The 19926-nt window shown below is 49.0% G+C and overlaps 1 protein-coding gene across 16 annotated transcripts in view; it reads right to left on the bottom strand.

Moving 5' to 3' along the window:
- The window catches only part of rap1gapa (RAP1 GTPase activating protein a), a 143937-nt gene that overhangs the window by 37338 nt on the left and 86673 nt on the right, over positions 1 to 19926 (bottom strand). For 15 of the 16 annotated variants that reach the window (XM_064300447.1, XM_064300446.1, XM_064300448.1 and 12 more), the window contains one exon: positions 3156 to 3249. Coding sequence is in view for 11 of the 16 variants with exons in the window: in XM_064300451.1 (XP_064156521.1) it covers positions 3156 to 3249 (94 nt within the window). In the remaining 5 variants the exon portion in view is untranslated. Of the gene's footprint in view, positions 1 to 3155; positions 3250 to 10530; positions 10596 to 19926 lie in introns of those variants that run through there. The other variant, XM_064300450.1, reaches the window with a different exon arrangement.

Here is a 19926-nt window from a genome sequence, read left to right as displayed (position 1 = left end):
AGGAGGCAGAATTCTGCAGTCACATGTCATGTGAGTGTGTGTGTGTGTGTGTGAGCGTGAGAGTGTGTGTGTGTGTGTGTGTGTGTGAGCGAGAGTGTGTGTGTGTGTGTGTGTGTGTGTAGTGAGTGTGTGTGATGGTGTGTGTGTGTGTGTGTGTGTGTGTGTGTGTGTGTGTGTGTGTGAGTGAGTGAGTGTGAGTGTGTATAGTGTGTGAGTGTGTGTGTGTGAGTGTGTGTGCGTGTGTGAGTGTGAGTGTGTGTGCGTGTGTGTGTGTGAGTGTGTGTGAGTGTGAGTTGTGTGTGTGTGTGTGTGTGTGTGTGGTGTGTGAGTGTGGTGTGTGTGTGTGAGTGTGTGTGCGTGTGTGTGTGTGTGTGTGTGTGAGTGTGTGTGCGTGTGAGTGTGTATGTGTGGGGGATTACTTGTTTTTTCTCTGAAGAACTGATTAAAGCAGTATCATCCTTCACATCTCACTCCAGTAAGCTCCTTACAGTCCTGTCCTTCCGTGCTCCCTCTCTCCCTCTTCCTCTCCCTTTCTCTCTCTCTCCCTCCCCCTCCCTCTCTCTCTCTTCCTCTCCCTTTCTCTCTCTCCCTCCCTCCCTCTTCCAGCCCGAGGTTCGGCTCCATCTCTATAAATATCTGCAACTTTTCTTGTTTCCGCAGCACAGGGCTGTCGTCCTACTCCCATCTGCTGAAGAGAAGCACAAACTGGGCATGCTCCGATAAGGCCATCGTCACTCCACAACTACTATGTGCAGTTTCAGACCCTCTCACATACAGGAGGATTCTCCACCTGGGCTCAATTTACAAGGGCCCTTTGTCACTTTGAAACCAAACCCATCACTATCCTGCAGCAACAAACTGGGTAACACTGCTAGAATTCATTCGTTTTTAATTATGTTTATCAAAACCACTCAGAATCTGTGACAGTGGCGCTGTCCATGTGAGATATAGCACCATCTGCACACTGTTCAAAAAGAGTTCAGCTCAGACGCACGGCACTTCTGGCCTCATCCCACCCCCAGCCAATCACAGAAGCCCTCTGTCGGATGCTGGCCAATGTCCTGTAGGCCTGAGTCTAACAGGAGCCAATCAGTGAAGTGAGATCCTTCGGTCTCTTTGGAAGTGGGACCTTCCACTTGGGATACAACCTCTGAAGGTTGAGCTGAGAACTCTGGTGTCCAATAAGATGCATCAGATTTAAAAAACTAACATGGGCCTGGCAATAAGCCCAAAAGCTTAAGCAATTACTACAAGGAAAAACATCTTACTTGGGCGAAAGTAAAGATAAAACATAATGAACGAACCACACCTCCCTGCAATATCCATTTATTAAATCATGTGAGCTCAAACATAATTTTTTTTTTCTTAGCCACAACTGACACAAAGGAATAAATCTTGAATGCATGAAGGGAACATTTTCCATTCCCTTTGACTGCTTTAATACATTTCCACAGGTGCCCCCCGCCCCCCCAGACTCCCCCAGGGAAAGGGAAGGTATTAATGTGTGCGTGAGTTTTATCGACGGCTGGGTTGAAGTCATCAGCACTCTCGCGTACAAGCGAGAGAACATCTACTGCGACTTTCAGACGACAGGAGCAGGTGGAGCAGGTGTTTTAGAGATCGACCCTCCCTCCTCACCCGAACGCACCCAATCAGACGGCTCAGTCGTGCCCAGGAGCCCAAGTCCCTTCAAGCTCTGTGACATCACAGAGGCACCCCTTTAAGCTCTGTGACATCACAAAGATAGTATCCTCTTAAGCTCCAACCCCAGCGCCTTTCAAGTTAAAAGCCCCAAATCTCTGAAACCCAGATTACTTTCGATTCTCGGCTAAAATGTGGAGCCTAGCGCCGCCTTTGACTCGACTGGAGCAGCTCGCACCACCTCAGGTCGTAAAAAAAAGCTGCTCTCCTTCATCTTCTTTCTTCTGACTGCCGGGGTGTGCTCTCCCGAATCGACGCGGGACGCCCCAGTCACGAGTCACAGCTTGCGAATAAAGCCGAATAAATCTGCTCTCCTTCACCGCTTCAGCTGAAAGTCTTACAGCAGTTTTGTGCAGTTTGAGAAGAAAGTAATTAGACACGAGGAAAAAAATTAATCCACCAAATTAAAAAAAAAAAATGTATTTTCTCCTAGCGGGGCCATTTCAGAAATGAGTTAAATCACAATTACCTGCTCACGTAAAAAACATAAAGGTTTCTCTACGCAGGAATACCAGGGGGAGGAAGGTCAGTGGACTTTGGCCTTCCAGCCCCAGACAGACAGTAATAGGCACACGTACAGGAGGTGAGCGTTCGCTCTGAACACTGACCGCTGTGCGAGAGGTGTAAACTGACCCGGTACAGACGGTGCTGACCCGGTACAGACAGGGTGCGCCGCTCGGACCACTGAGACCGCGGCAGAGAGAGAGACCGCCATTAAAGACCGCCTCTTCCCTCAGAGGAGGAGGAGGAAGAAGGAGAGGAAGAGCCATTATACGCGCACAATGCAGCCGCACCGTTCGCGCTGATGCACGGCTGAACGCTGGAGTACGATAATTACCCAGCAGCCCCCCTCTCGTACCCGAGTCCATTTGAAATGTAAATAACTCCAGCCCTCCAGATGCGCTCAGCGTCCTATTCATTTTCTCCCGCACGTTCGTTACCGATGAAGGGTGTTACACAAGACGATTATGAAAATTACCCTCTTTGTTTTGTTTTTTGTTGTTTTATTTTTGCAGCGCAAGGAGGTGTTATTTGTGCGATACGCCGTCTTGCTTCGCATAAAAGCGCGGCAGCACTTTATGCAGAAAAAGAGAAAAGAAAGAAAAACAACTCAGGGATGAAATGTTTATCCCATCATGCAATGCGCCCTGTGTGACTCATTTCACCTGTGCTTTATGAAGAGGGGAGCGTGTTATTTTTCTCCAAAGCTTCTGCGCAGGTAGCAGCTGTCGTTAGTCGGGGGGGCGTGCTCTTTATAAGTGACACTTCCCCACCTCCACATTGGCTGAGCGGTCAGTGGAAAATAAGGATTTTAGCCAATAGGAGAGCAAGAGAGAGACAGAGATAGGCGAACACAGAGCTGAGGGTAAATGGTGGCGCAGGCTTGGCAGGTTAATCAGCCAATAGGACGAAGCCTCGGGGGCCGCAGGTGTAAAGGCCCCGCCTCCCCTTACCTTCAGGTACGGAGGTGCGGTGTGCGGAGGAGGGGTCTGGGGAAACGGGGACTCTAGTGTGCTGGAGATGGGGGGGTCCCCTTCATCCTGTTTCCTGCAGGCAAAGAGAAAGAGCACAGCACAGCTTCATCAGCACAGCACAGTATTATCAATACAGCATCATCAGCACAGCACCGCACAGCACAGCACAGCACAATACAGCATCATCAGCACAGCACCGCACAGCACAGCACAGCACAATACAGCATCATCAGCACAGCACCGCACAGCACAGCATCATCAGCACCGCACAGTATTATCAATACAGCATCATCAGCACAACACAACACAGCATCATCAGCACAGCACAGCACAGCATCATCAGCACAGCACCGCACAGCATCATCAGCACAACACAACACAGCATCATCAGCACAGCACAGCACAGCATCATCAGCACCGCACCGCACAGCATCATCAGCACAGCACCGCACAGCATCATCAGCACAGCACCGCACAGCATCATCAGCACAGCACAGTATTATCAATACAGCATCATCAGCACAGCACAGCACAGCACAGCATCATCAGCACCGCACAGCACAACACAGCACAACACAGCACAGCACAACACAGCATCATCAGCACAGCACAGCACAGCAAAGCATCATCAGCCCAGCCCGTGTACCGTCAGTATCACAGTACACATCATCAGAGTGAAGAGCCATTACAGGAGGCTCTCCCACACACAGGGTTGGAGGGGGGTAAGTGGGGTGCAACAGTGTCAAAGCGGCAAGGGGGGGGGGGGGGAGTGCAACAGCGTCAAAGTGGCAGCACTATCGCTGTGTGGCAGCATTAAAAGCTGAGACTAACACCAGACAGGCCATTTCACCTGCTGCTCCACAGGTGAGCCACAGTGTGAAGAACACACAATGCGTGTCTGGAAAACACCCAGCAAACGCTTTCAGCGAAACAGCACAGCCAGCAGTGTGTGTGTGTGTCTGTGTGTGTGTGTGTGTGTGTGTGTGCCTGCACAAATAACTTCATTCACCCTGTCTCCCCGTGGCCAGTTTTGATGGACAGCCCATTCTGAGCAGCGTTCGGACGGTTCGATACACCCGCGCCCTTCTTAACGATCGACTTGACCGCGTTCAAAGTGGCATTTAACGCATTCGGTTTAATTTCAGTTTTCCCTCCAGGTTTGCATTCTCTCGTATGCAGTAGACATCGCGGTTCGCTCAAACACAAGTTCAAAAACACAAAAACAAGTTCATAGTCACAAAGACTAGTTCATAAAAGTCCATCTCCTGTGTCTACCTTACCTTATTCCACCTGACGTTATGAGTGTAAAACTCTCTGGAAACCTCCCGGCCCAGCTGGAGCGTGCTCAGTGCTCTCAGTGTACAGGACGGCCGACTGATAAAGCTTTAACGTTTGTTCTCCTAAAACTCGGCAGTTCATTTCTGTCCCCGGCATGGGACACGAACGGTCTCTGGGCTTAATCTCAAGAGCCACATCCTCTACTGTGCAGAAGCCTACAATGAAGGGGACATTCAATAAAAATAACAAAATATTTCGAAAATATTTTCCCTGCAATATATATATTTTTTGTCATCCAAGCGGGGGTCCCTGGAGGATAAGACTACCCAGAGCATTCCCAAGGGACACCAAGACCAAGAATCACACACACCTGGAGACAAACACAGGTCCACATCTCACACACGTACGTACGTAATCAGACAAGCCAAATGGCCAGAAATATACCAAAACTAAATAAAAATGCACAAAAAGATTCATCAGTGCAGTTCCATCTCCATGGAAACATGAGTGTGGAAGCAGTAAAATCTGTTTGGGAAAAAAAAAACAACAAAAAAGAAACAGAAATGAACGAGCTCCAGAGGCTTGAGCAGACCCTCAGATCTCCACTCCAATGGTGGCCGAGCGTTCTTCTCCCCAGAAGAATTTATAATTTTTTAAACCAGAATTCTTGTCTTCCATTATTCATCTGGAATCCGCAGCATCTGAAGGCGTCGCTCTAAAGAGAGTCTGGACCCGGCCGTGTTCCGCTGGGTAAACTGTGACATCATAAAGGAGCTCAGGCTCTAAGGACTGGAGTCTGGCGCCTGTGTGGCCTACATTCACCCCTGTAGAAGCTGTGAGATTTCGGGGACCAGGGTCTTCAGCTCGTACCTCCCGTCTCGAGGTGGTGAGCAGGGCTCAAGACTCCCCCCCGCAGGCCCTGTCACATCCTGCGCTCTCCTGATTGGCTGATGGATGCAGATGGGATGAGACAGGCGTTACGAATATGATCTGGCACCATTCTGCGGCCGTTACACTCACAGCGCCGGTGTAAAACGAGCACGTTTCCAAAGTCCCGCAGAAAGACAGGCCATTTAAAACCATTTAACAATCAGCTATCTGCATGCCGGAGAAAGTCTCAGCTGTGACTTTTTGTAAACCTCCACCCAATAGAGGGTCTATGGATCTCAGAACTCCCACAGGTATCCCAGCATGCACAGGGAGCCCTATTAAAACCCCAAAGACTCAGTGATCTTCCTACACATGCTGCAACGTCTCTATGGCGGAAGATCTCGGCAATCTCTAAGGGGATTAAGGGAACATCGATCTCACTCAAAAGATTCTCCACTGTGTGTCAGGGCTGATAACTTTTGGACTTTATTGAACGGAACGTTCTCGCTGCTCCTGGACAAGATTAAACTCAGTGCCACATTGTGCAAACGCTAAAGAGCACTTTACTCGGGAGAAGGGAAAAATCTTTATTTTAGGGGGGAGGGAGAAACAGAATTGGGGCCCTGTGTTTGCCTGTGTCAGAACACTGTTGTGAGGCTCACCTTGAACTTTCCGTGGATCAATACAGTGTAGCTACGCGTGGGAACAGGGGTCTGAACTGGAACGAGTGGCAGGCCAGTACTGCCAGTACAGTGTGAAATCAGCTTGTAATCACAGGGTTGCAGGTTCAAATCCCAGATAGTGTGTGGCTGCTGTGCCCCTGGGCAAAGCTTCAGCAGCTACTTGACTCAATAGACAGACTGTGTGTGAAAATTGATGAGACGTGTGCATCCGCATTGCAAATGAATGATAAAGGGCACCGTTAAAGACTGTTAAATGCATGTGTGTCGAGGCAGAACTTGGCTAGTGATCAATCCATGCATGCCCAGTGAGTGAATGTATGGGGGGGATAAGGAATGGTATGAGGGAGAAGGAAGTTAGCTCTGGGCAGTCAGAATATCAGTTTGTTTTTTGACAGAAGAGGAGACTCTGCTGTCTTTTATGTTCTTCTGTCTGAAAGAAGAGGCAGACGGACCAGCTCGTCCCTCCCCCTGCGTTATCTCACCGTATCAGACGGCGGGAGCGCAGAGACGGGATCGCAGCACAGAAAGAGGCACAGCAGGGAGGGGAGATTCGCACGCGGACGGAGTGTGGCACAGTGGGTAAGGAACTGCGCTTGTAACCGAAAGGTCGTAGGTTCGAATCCCGGGTAAGGACACTGCCGTTGTACCCTTGAGCAAGGTACTTAACCTGCATTGCTTCAGTATATATCCAGCTGTATAAATGGATACAATGTAAAGTGCTAAGTAAAAGTTGTGTAAGTCGCTCTGGATAAGAGCGTCTGCTAAATGCCTGTAATGTAATGTAATGTAATGTAATGCACGCGGAACGCACGAAAATCTGGACTGTGACCCACACCCGCCTGCTGCCATCAGCTTTACAGGGACATGGTAGAACCCTCCGCCCCCCACCTGGTTTTTTTGGGGGGTTTGGAGTGAAGGGACTCAACACCATCTTACATGCACCCCCCCCCCTCCCCCCCGCACTTCAAACAGCTGGATGAACTGACTACAGGACTTCGACTCAAGGGCAAAAGCGGCTGCCCCCGCTGTCCTGGAGTTGAACTGGCAACCCCCTGCGGCCCATGGCCGCGCTGCCCTTAACCACATCGGCCACAGGAATGTCACAGTCTATAAATAAGGTCCGAGTGGAATGAAGAGTGGCAGTTCAATCGCTGGAAAAATAAAAGCGCTCCCCTTCACGCGGTACAGCCGCTTATCATTCTCTTTTCAAATGACCACTTACACTAACATTTTCACTCCACGCGCACTAACAACACAGCTCTCTGAGAGACCGTAGAAAAGGCGCTGCGCTTTGTGCTGATCTGCTGGCGGTGCAGAAGCCCTCTCACTGCTAAATCACGAGAGCACATTCACCGGCCTCTAAACGGGAGTTTAAACAGGTTCATCAGAGGGGAGAGTCAGTAATGCGTTACTGCGTTACTGCGTTACTACGCTACTGCGTCCTTGTCACAGTTTCAGAAGCAGGTGGGAACAGCAGAGGTAAATTTCTGTGGATTGACAAATAAATCCATCCACCCACACACACACACACACACACACACACACACACATTATACATCCACCCACACACACACACACACACATTATACATTCACCAACACACACACTCACATACGCACAGACACACAGGCATACATACAGACATATGTTTATGCACACATAGAGTCACATATGCAAACACACACACATGCACATACACAAACACAGAGCATGCATACACACAGGGCATGCATGCACACACACACACACACACACACACACACACTGTCACTGCATGATCTCAAAATAATATATGGTGTAATGTTCATTTAATGTGTTTTCTTCTGTCTATTTTCATTGATGTCCTCTGCAGTGGTTCTCTACATCATTCGCATATTCTACGTTAGGAGTTCTGGTGCGAAGCTGTAACACACGTGTCCCTGAATTCCTCTTGGCTGGACAGGCAGTGTGTGTACGTGTGTGAGAGAGAGAGAGAGAGAGAGAGAGAGAGAGAGGGGGAGGGAGAGCGAGACAAAGTGAGTGAGGGGGGAGAGAGTGAGAGAAAGAGGAGGGGAAAGAGAGGGAGAGAGAGCGAGGAAGAGAGAAAGGGAGAGAGAGAGAGAGAGAGAGGGAGACAGTGGGAACGAGTGAGAAAGCGAGAGAGTTGGGGGAGAGAGAGAGGGTTGGAGAGAGAAAGAGATAGAGAGTGGGCGAAGTGAGAGAGACAGAGTTGCTGGAGAGAGGGAGAGAGTTGGGGGAGAGAGAGAGAGTTGGGGGGAAGAGAGAGAGAGTTGGGGGAGAGAGAGAAGAGATAGAGAGTGGGGGAGAGAGAGAGAGAGAGTTGGGAGAGAGAGAGAGTTGGAGGGGGGAGAGTGAGAGAGAGTTGGGGGGGAGAGAGAAGAGAGTTGGGGGGAGAGAGAGAGAGAGTTGGAGAGAGAGAGAGTTGGGGGGGGGAGAGTGAGAGAGAGTTGGGGGGGGAGAGAGAGAGAGAGTTGGAGGGGGGGAGAGAGAGAGAGAGTTGGGGGGGGAGAGAGAGAGAGAGTTGGGGGGGGAGAGAGAGTTGGGGGGGGGAGAGAGGAGAGAGTTGGGGGGGGGAGAGTGCCGAGGCTTTAGCGGACCTCCCCGTGAGCGCCCCCTGGAGGGCCCGAGCAGCGGGGCGCAGCAGAGCGAGCGTGTGAGCGCGTTAGCGCTGGCGGCGCTGGCAGCGGGAGGGCGGGCACACGCAGCTCCGTCCTCGGCTTCATCGCGGACTCCGCGGCCCGCCCAGCGCCGCCGTCCGCGCAGCGGGGGGCTCTTGGTTCTACGCCCACACCATCGCGGCTCTGATTCAGACCCTGTATCAGCCAGAGAGGCCGTGCTGAGGAGTTCAGACGAAGTTCGCGCGCGCTGAATGCAGCTCTCCGTTAGCTTAGCTTCTCCTGCATCCGACAGAGCTGAACACCTCACAGGGCCCTCCCTTTAAGAGTTACTGTAGATGAATTCACTGAGCTGGCTCCAAGAGGACACAGTTAATTAGCACTGTCCCACCCCTGTGATAGGGTGCAAAAACTAGAATGCAAAAAAAAAACACTTGACTTAACCTGTAAATATTCGTAATTCTATACTACTTATACTCTGTACCAAAACATTGACTGTCCCACGACCTGAGGACTTCAGAAACAGCACAGCAGCGAACCTGCAGGAGCACCAGAAGCTCAGCCAGAAAGGCATAAAGCTCTGAGATTAAAGAACACAAGCCCACGCCGACCGTGTTTGCGCGTGGCAGCGCACGACCACCAGGGGGCGTCTGTAACACCTGCTGCACCTGCCGGACAGGTGAACACACCTCTAGTGATCCGCCCTCCGCAACTCTCCCTGTCACCCTTCCACTGACCGGCGACTACGAAGGCACATGCTAACGAGCTCCGATTAGCGAATGCAAAGCACGCTTCCCGGATGCAAAGCGAGAGTTCTTCACCTCTGCTCTTTGGGCAACTCCAAACACGGAATTCAGCGTTTCTTTTTCCCCCCAGTGAGAGAAACGTAAAGGCCTTAGCGAAGGCAAGCAACGGAAAAGAGGATTCGGACGCACTTCCATTCCCAAACACGAACAGCGCTAAATCAGCGTTACTACACGTCGGTCGATGGCGTATTTATTTTAACACACACGCACACAAACACACACACGCACACACACGCACACACACACACACACACGCGCACTCACAAGCACACAAGCACACACACACACACATGCGCACGCGCACACACACACAGGTCAGTGAGCTTGGTGCTCAGGTTGCAGGAGCGGCTCCATCCAGCCCAACGCTGCCCCAGAGGAGGCTGGGAGGTGCTTCCCAAAACAAGCTGCACCCGTCCTGCCAAAGAAGGGACCATACCCTAACCCTAACCCCCCCAACCCCCCCCAGGTCACAGACAGGGCAGACGTCTCAGCTGTGGTGGATGACTGATACGGACTGCAGACGGTGCATTACACACACACACACACAATACACACACACACACACATACACACAAACACACTATACACACACACATACACACACTATACACACACTATACACACACATATACACACTATACACACACACATACACACACACTATTCTACACACACAAATACACACACACACACACACACACACATACTATACACACACATACATACTATACACACATACACACACACACACACACACACACACATACTATACACACACATACATACTATACACACACATACACACACACCTACACACACACACACACACATACTATACACACACGCACACACACATACATACAAACACGCACACACACACACCATATTCCACACACACATATACACACACATATACACACACACACACACACACACACATATACACACACACACACACACACACACATACTACACACACACACACACACACACTGCTGCAGGATGCCTGATCTCGTAACTCCCCGTGTGGACACACGACTCGACTGTCCACCAGCCTAGCGCATAGCGGGAGGGACAGAGCAATCAAAGCGCAGGTACTCACCGCGGGTGAGTGTGCGAGTGGTGCCGGGGACGAGCGTGCGGCAGCCGCAGGACGGACAGAACCGACTGGAGAGAGCTTAATGTCCCCCTCTCCGTCTCTCATACACCCGCTCTCCCTCCCTCTCTCTCTCTCTCTCTTCCTCCCTCTCTCTCTCTCCCTCCCTCGCTCTCTCTCTCTCCATCTCTCACACACCCACTCTCCCTCCCCCTCTCTCTCTCTCTCTCTTCCTCCTACACACCCACTCTCCCTCCCTCTCTCTCTCTCTCTCCGTCTCCTACACACCCACTCTCCCTCCCTCTCTCTATTCTTCTCTCGGTCTGTTTATCACTCTCTCTCCCTGCCTCTGTATCTCTCCCTCCCTCCCTCTCTCCCTCTCTCTCTCTCTCCCTCACACACCTGCTAGCAGAACTGATCCCTCCTCCCTCATCAGACAGCTCTCTCATATTCCCTGGCTCTCTCTCTCTCTCGCACGCTCGTTCTCACACACGTGCGCACAAAAACACATATAAATACCCAAGCTACATGCAGACCCACTCTTTCTCTTTCTAACACACACACACACACACTCTCTCTATCTCTCTCTCACACACACACACACACACACACACACACACACACTATCTCTCTCTCTCTATCTCTGTCACACACACACACACACTCTCTCTTTATCTCTCTCACAGACAAACACATACACACACACAGATACTCACACTCTCTCTCACCCCATTCTTTTTCTTTCACACTCTTTCTCTCTCTATCTCTCTTACTCGCACACAGACGCTTTCCTAGTCACCTCCCCCATCCCCACAGCCACAAAAAAAAAACTTCATCGTTCATCAGGTGAGCCAGTTCCACTCAGCCTGACCCTCCCTACAGGCGCACACAAATGCTGCTCAAATTCTGCTTTGACTGTGAAATGACCCTGTACCTGTCGCAGGTTTTCAGCCACCACAGATTCACAGGTAGAGACTTCGCTCGAGTCTGCCCCCCCCCCCCCCCCCGCCACCGTACATTAGCAGAGACAGACAGACAGACAGACGGACTCCGAGCGCACGTCCCAGATGAATAATTTAATAAAGACGTGATGAATAGTTGATGAATGACAGGATGAATAGGCAGCACATCCCACATTTTTATATTTTCCAATATCTGCGTACGTTTTCTAACTGACTGCGCAACAATCAAGATGCAAATTTCCATTTCAAAATTTTTCATTATTTTGGAGAAAACAAAAGGATAAAAACCTTTCTTTTTTTTCAGCACCCTTCTTTCATAAAAAAGCAAAAAGGCTGATGAGACTCCCATTTGCACCTGCAGATTTTGCCAAAATGTTTCACCCAGCAGAAGTAGAAATGTAAAAATAGCTCAATAGCTCAATTTGAAAATGTATCACTGAATTTCATTTCAGACTATGTGTGTGTGTGTGTGTGTGTGTGTGTGCAATTAAAAGATTTTTTTCACCAACAAAGTAATTATTTTATTTAATTTCACATTTAATTTCATACAATGCTGGTAACTGATGTGAACCATGTAGACCAGGGCTGCCCAACCCTGTTCCTGGAGATCTCCTGTCCTGCAGGTTTTCACTGCAACCCTAACAAAGCACCTCACTCAACAGCCAGAGAGCTCACTGAGCTGCTCATAAATGGAACCAGGTGCACCAAGTTAAGGTTGAAATGAAAACCTGCAGGACGGTAGGTCTCCAGGAACAGGGCTGGGCAGCCCTGATGGACAAATAAATTAAATCCATTCGTAAGCATCAAACACACATCAACACACGAAGTAGGGGCTGAAATTGCATTCTAGCAGGTCACCACTAGGTGGCACCCAACACTCAACTCCGTTAATCCAAAGCAGGAAGCGGTAAAAGACATGAAAAATGCCGGTGAAATAAGGGGGACAGATGGAGCTTTAATTCCCGCTCGACATCGAGCCCTTTACTACAGAGCATTCAGCGAGAAAACGCCTCATGAATATTAAAAGCTGCATAAGAATGACTCATAGAAGCATTCTATAGACAAATTACGCTTCAATGGAAGACGATTTTTCAATAAAATGTCAAAAAGGAAGGAAAGGGAAGCTGACATGTATAAGCTATTATGATTATGCTTATGAGTATGAGCTGATATTATACTTATTTGGTGAATTGGATTCAATCAACATTTGTGTTTAACACTGACAAACAATAAAAAGCAAGAATTCCCTTTTTTCCTTTCACCCTTTCACAAACACAGTTTTGCAATCAGTAAAAAGAGTAAACCAGTTTGGGACGAAAAAGATTGGGAGGAAAGAATGTAATCCTTGCATTTTCTTGTAATTCAAAGGTGACAATGTGTGAATACAGCCAAGTAAGGACATGTTGTTTGAATGTCAAGTAATACAATGTGTTGAATCAGGTCAAGTTAAGAACAAATGTTTGCTGAATACATGCCAAAGTTAAGGACAAATGTTGTTTGAATACAGGTCAAAGTTAAGAACAAATGTTGAATGTTGATTGAATACAGGTCAAAGTTAAGGACAAATGTTGATTGAATACAGGTCAAAGTTAAGGACAACTGTTGTTTGCGTACCAGCCACCGTTCATCTCCTGCAGCAAAGTGGAAACATACGCTTTCACTGCCTCCTGGCTCATTTAAGACCGAACGCGCCGCAGTCATTTTGGGGTCACCAGCCTGGCCTGCGTCACGTCCAACCCTTCATTCTCAAACTCGCCTGCTACTGAAAGCCCTCGGTCCTCAGTCCCCCTCTCGTTGCCCAGTACGGACCCGTTCGCCTTATCGCTTAAATTTATGTCGCGGGCTGACGTGACGGATTCCACCGTTGGCATTGATCCAACGCCCGCGGCATCTGCTCTGCCGATTGGCTAAGGCTTTGCGTTCGCACTTTCATCATTCCTTCTGAACAAGAGCATCTGCTAAGTGCTGAAATGTGCAAATGGGGCCTTCCTTAATTCATCTATTTATATGCGGCTCTTCTAACCCCCCCCCCCCACCTCCCCCCCCTTATTGATTAGCACTGAGGAGCATCATGCCCGGTGTGAACTATGAACACGACACACTGCACGGCCAAATGTATGTGGACACCTCACATCCAACACCTCATCCAGAATTATGGGCATTAATATGGAGTTGGGTCCACCCTCTGCTGCTATAGCAACCTCCTCTGGGAAGGCTTTATACATGCCTCTCAGTGGTGTAGCAGGATAATCCCATCCGCTCTGAATTAAACACCCAGGTTTATTTCCTCTCTGTTTTGGCTCTTGTTGGGTTGTGTGTTTGCCACACCGGTCCTGTAAGTCGAGCAGCTCATACGAGAGGTTTGTTAGTCTCAGCTCAGTTCGAGACCCACAACACGTCGATCACAAGCCAGCCAGCTTGGGAAATTTCATCGATGTTAAAATATCGAATAAAACCGTCCAATTTGTGCAGACACTTTAGACTACAAATGCCACCTGCAGTCAAAGAATACCAGTGATTTTCCCTGAAATCAAAAAGCCACACCAGCTTTCACTGCCCCTTTTCAATGCGGCTATGTTACTCACTTAGTTTTAACGTCTAATTTCTGTCACACTACGCATTTATACAGCGCCGTTTTGAAAGCGATACAACACTCGATATGATCCATAAAACTGAAAATATGATGTAGAGAGAGAGACAGAGGAGAGAGGGTGAACGAGAGAGACAAATAAGTGAGAGAGAGAGAGAGAGAGAGAGAGAGAGAGAGAGAGAGCGAAAGAGCACGTAGGGATGTTTATCTGTTGAGAGCAATACAAAGCATAATGAGGGAAAACAGACGACTGGACATGAAAAATCCATAAAGCCATGAAGTGCCAGAACACGAACAGACAATCAAACAGAAGTTTAATTAGGCACATGAAGAGAAATATTACATCAGCTTGGCTCTTTTCATTTTTCTTTGCCAAATAATATCTCATCGCACAAAGATATGTTACTCTTGAACCCTTAGATGTTTCCCTTCCGCGTATTTTTGAAAGAAATGGATCTGTTACACCATGACTGCTCAAAAATAAATGAAAAAAAGACTTTAAACATTCAAGCAACAGCGAGGTTCAAATCTGTTCCTTCGACTTTTCTAGTTCAGTCAGGGCATGCACACACACGCACACACCCAGACACACCCAGACACACACACACACACACACACACAACCTCAGCCTGAACGAGACAGAACCGCAGAGGTCTGGGACCAAACTGAGCCAGTCCCATAAAAGGGGCAAAGTACCAATTTATTTGATATTCATCAGCAGCGATGGTGTTTAAAGGCCACCCGAGAACTCAGAGCAGGTTTATCACCTTTTCAGTGTGTTCAGCGAAGAGAAGCGATTCACACAAACATTTTAAAATTCAGAGCGCATTTTTCTCAATTTTTCATTTTTCGCTTCCGAGCCACAGAGATCTGAGCCAGGCACGGGGATGAGGGTCTGCGGCAGGAAAGAGCTCCTCTTCCTGGTCTCCTCTCCGGAGGGACCAGCTGAACCGGAGCAGGTAATGAAGATAAACTGACCTCCTTTCTCTATCCCTGTCTGGTGGATTGTTGAGGAGGAGTTGGTGCTGAACTCACAATCGATGAGTCAGAGAGAGAGATTAAGAACACACCCCCCCCCTCCCCCCTCCACTCAGTATGGAGCAGAACCACTGAGGGCTCTGGGGGGAGACTGATTGACAGGTGGAGTACGAGTACTGTTTAAACACGCCCTGCTGCCACCGCCAACCAATCAGGTCTCACCATCAAACTCGGTGGCACCAAACCCAACCTGCGCCAACGCAAAGGGCATCCCAGCGTGGGTCAAAGGGAGTTGGACAAGCATGCCGAAGACGGCAAGCTTTTCGATCTGTCTTTATGCTCGTTACACAAATTCTGCCCTCATTCCACAGCCCTGCCACCCATAATGGATACCGCACCACCAGCCAGTGTCTCTATTAAACACGCGACACCAGTGGACAACACTTCACTGAGTTTCAAACGGAGTCTCCCTGATAGCCTCCTTAAAGTGTGCATTAAGCCCATCTGCAGTGCTATCAGTGATATGCACAAAACTACATTACCCAGAGGCATGAGTGTGTAACCCATGATCATCTGATGTGTTCGTTGCTGCACCACTTTCTCTACTGCTGCAATTTACCCTAAAAATGTTAAACCCTTAAATGTTTTTTGTTTTTTTTTGTAATATCCTTCAATCACCCTGTTTTTCTTCTGTCTTTTTATGTACAGCACATTGAGTTGCACCCGATGTGCTGATTGATCGATAATGAAAATCTGTTCGGTGAGAAACACCGTATGTCAGGAGTCGCGTTCAGAGTGCCCCCCCTCCCCTTTCCCCGGCTTCACCTCACGATGGCAGCTCTGGCCCCTGAAGGAAGGGGGGGGGACTCCTACTTGGTGTGTGTGAGTGTTCTGGACTCCAGTCAAAGGCCCCCAAATGTTTTTAAATAAAAAGAAAAAAAGTTTCCAGCGACTCGCGAGCGGCTTTGAATAAATGAATTCTGATTGGGCTAAACGAGGATTTAGCTGGAACTGCCGGGGAGGAGATCGCAGACAGCAGGGTGGAGTCGGGGATTACGATGTTTGGATCTTAAATGTCTCTCTCTCTCTCGTTTCTCCTCCCTCTCTCCCCCTCCTCTCTCTCCCTATCTCATCTGTCACACACGTTCTTCACATCTTCCGACACTCGTGAAAAACGCATGCCGATTCGGATTTCGCTTTTATCTCCCCCCCCCCGCCCCCCTGTTCCTAGCACCCATAATCTGATTTTTACATTTGCAGAACCTTTTCAGAGGAGTATGAAGGATGATTTCCACCTTTCATGTTAAAAATCACAATTTCACAGGAATTGAACCTGTGAAGGTATAATTATTACATCCCCCAACCCTAACATGTATTCAGTATATAACGACAAAACGGCTTTACAGCGGAACTGCAGCATAAAACTGATGTGTTACACAAGCAGGGACAGGCTGGGCTGCTCTTTTCAGGGGTAGTGTGGGGGATTCAGGGACAGTCCAGGAGGCTCTTTTCAGGGTGGGATCTGGGACAGTCCAGGCCTTTTGGGCTTGCATCTTTTCAGGGTAGTGTGGGGATTCAGGGACCGGGGTCCAGGAGATCGCTCTTTTCAGGGGTAGTGGTGGGTGGATTGTTCAGGGACAGTCCAGGAGGCTGTCAGTAGTGTTCAGGGACGTCAGTGTTGTATGTGGGGATTCAGAGACAGTCCAGGAGGCTCTTTCAGGGTAGTGTGGGATTCAGGACGTCCAGAGGTTTTCAGGGGTAGTGTGGGGGATTCAGGGACAGTCCAGGAGGCTCTTTTCAGGGGTAGTGCTGGGATTTCAGGGACCGGCCGAGGCTGCTCTTTTCAGGGGAAGTGCTGGGGCTCTCAGTAGAAATGCTGTTGATGTCTTAATCGGCATGCAGGGGTTAGCTGTGCGATCCGCTCCTCTGTCTGTCGGGGGGGGGTAACATTCTTAATAAGGATGCGACCGGGATCAATAAGCTGATTAAGAAGGCGAACACAGACACAGATGCTGCTCCAAACCTCCCTGAAGTGACAGTGTGTGGGGTGGGGGGGGGCAGAGAGATTACAATTTTCTCCTGTTTAAAACATGTTTGAGCACTCAGTAGAGCTCATTGCCTCATGTATCACACGGCTATCTTCCATCTGTATCAAGGCTGTCCATCTGAAGCCCCCCCCCCCCCCATTCATTTACTTCGTAAAAATGGAAAGGTGCGGAACTCGTTCTCATGACGACTACTGTACGCACGCCCATTTCAAACTCCTCAACCCCCCCTCCCCCCCAAACGCCCCCGCCCCCCCCCCCCCCTTTTCCCATTTTTGGATAACAGGAGGCTGCGGTCTCCGGTGAGAACGGAAGTGAACGTCAGACCTGAGCTCTACGCCGTCCGTCCCTGCGGTCGTTCCCGTTCCCATGGCGACGCGACGCCAGCCGCCTCCCATGGCTCCCTGCTGCAGACTCCGCTAGCGCTGCGCGGCGTGGCACTAGGCCGCGCGCGTGCTAATTAAACCGACTCCGCCATCTCAATTTTCCCTCATTTCACAGTCTCCAATGAACCAGATACACTTCAGGACAGTTAATTGAATTAAAAAATAATTCCCTCTGCCAACCGACCCACAAACCCCCCCCCCCCCCCCCCCCCCCCCCTCAGCAGGGAGCGAGCCGTTAAATTACCGTGTTCGTCCGTGCAAATTGATTAATCGCACGTGTCTGGGCGATCGCGCCATTGTGGGAAACGGATCTAAATATGGAGGGCGAATCGAACGTGCGATTAAGACGCGTCGGCGCGGCCAGGCTGGGATGCCGCGGCGAATACACCGACCTCTCGCGAGGGAAAAAAAAAAGAGCGGGAAACAGAGGCTACGAGACGTTCGGCAGGATCCGAGGTTCAGGGCGAAACGCCAAAAAAAGCAGATTATTTATTATCCTCCCAATCATCCTATTCCGTATCATCCAATCATCCTATTCCGTATCATCCAATCATCCTATTCCGTATCATCCAATCATCCTATTCGGTAATGCGCAAAAACCATGTGAAATAACACATGGTGTGCTTAATGCTACAAAACCAAGCTCGTGTGTTAATATGATGAACGCATTACTCCACCGTCCACAGCCTGCACAATCTACATTTCAGCCGTTTGCATTAGTTGGATGTAAGAGCTCAGGAAGTTAAGAACACATAATGAGGAGAAAGTGCCATCCAGCCCATCCCAGCTCACCATTTAAGCCCAGACTAGAGCACATTAGACACATTGCAGCACATCAAGCCTGGACTCCAAATGGCCTGTTAAACTCCAAATTTACCTAATGATATCATTCAGTTAATGAGTGTTAATGAGTTAACGGGAGTAACGAGAATTGGTCCTTAATGAGGTACTAATATCCCTATCAAGATCATTTACTATAAACAAGAAAATTAAGTTATTGTTATCTTGATGTTGTAGCTTGCTGTCTTGCCTCCTAGTTTGACTTAACATTACCCTCTGACCTAGCCTATGCTTACTGTGTGAACTGGACTTAATGTGTTCATGGCTATGAATAACTGTTACATAATGAGTATTGTACTTTATTGGACCTGTGTTTTGTAGTTGTTCTACTGACCTTCGGTATGCACTTATTCTACGTCGCTTTGGATAAATAAATGTAATGTAATGTATGGCAAGATCCCAGCAACCTGGGCACTGATAGAAATATATCCCATAACCTGGGCACAGACAGAAATATATCTCATAACCTAGGCACTGATATAAATATATATCATAACCTGGGCACTGATAGAAATATATCTCATAACCTGGGCACAGACAGAAATATATCTCATAACCTGGGAACTGATAGAACTATATCTCATAACCTGGGCACAGACAGAAATATATCTCATAACCTGGGCACTGACAGACAGAAATATATCCCATAACCTGGGCACAGACAGAAATATATCCCATAACCTGGGCACTGATAGAAATATATCCCATAACCTGGGCACAGACAGACAGAAATATATCTCATAACCTGGGCACTGACAGACAGAAATATATCTCATCACCGAGGCGTTAATGGAAATCGTGCACAGCACACCGATCGCTGCACAATGTGGGAAGTCAACACACACGCTGCGTTGAGCACACTATTTTTATTACATGAATTAGGTACGTTTCTTCCGGATTTCGGTTTGCTGATTTGTGTATCTGCGCGGCGGACGCCCTCATGCGTAAGTCCTAACAGAAGGAAGGAAGAGCGCAGCGCTTTATCCCCGTACGCTGAAGAATTTCACTGAGGCTCTGGAAGTAAATAAAATGCAGCAGTGGCACACCTGGGATTCAAACCCGCAGCTTCAACAATAAAAAAAAAACAACAACAATTTGCCACTCAGCCACTCCATCACTCAGGTGGGTAAAAAGCTGGATAAAAGCCAAAGCTTTCCTGGGGGGGGGGGGGTGGTGGTGGGGGGTACCGCCCATCAGCAAGCCGCAGCAGGGGGCAGGGGGGGCACAGTATAACCAAAGATGAACTCTTATTGCTTTCTGCGCTCCTGTGGGGGTTGCTGACAATTTAAATTAGTAGCAAAAGCAAGTGGGGGAGGAGGGGGGCAAGCCCCATTAGAACAGTAATAACTCAGGGCTCTTATTGGACAGGTGCACAGGTTGATTTTCTTGTCTTCCTTCAGGTACTTTTCAGGGCATTAATTCCTGAGGGGGGGGGGGGGGGCGTGGCTGGGGGTAGAGCCGTGTTTTTAATCAGAAGTCAGATGGAGACGTCTTCTCTTCCTCAGAATGAAGGATCTCTTCTGCCACATCCTGCCCCCACAGCAGAATGTGTGACATCTGACATTCATCAGAGTCAGATCCACACAGCACACAACAGGCCT

The sequence above is a fragment of the Anguilla rostrata genome, chromosome 11 (genome assembly GCF_018555375.3).
Source record: "Anguilla rostrata isolate EN2019 chromosome 11, ASM1855537v3, whole genome shotgun sequence".
NCBI classification, from domain to species: domain Eukaryota; kingdom Metazoa; phylum Chordata; class Actinopteri; order Anguilliformes; family Anguillidae; genus Anguilla; species Anguilla rostrata.
This window is presented reverse-complemented; position numbering and strand designations above follow the sequence as displayed.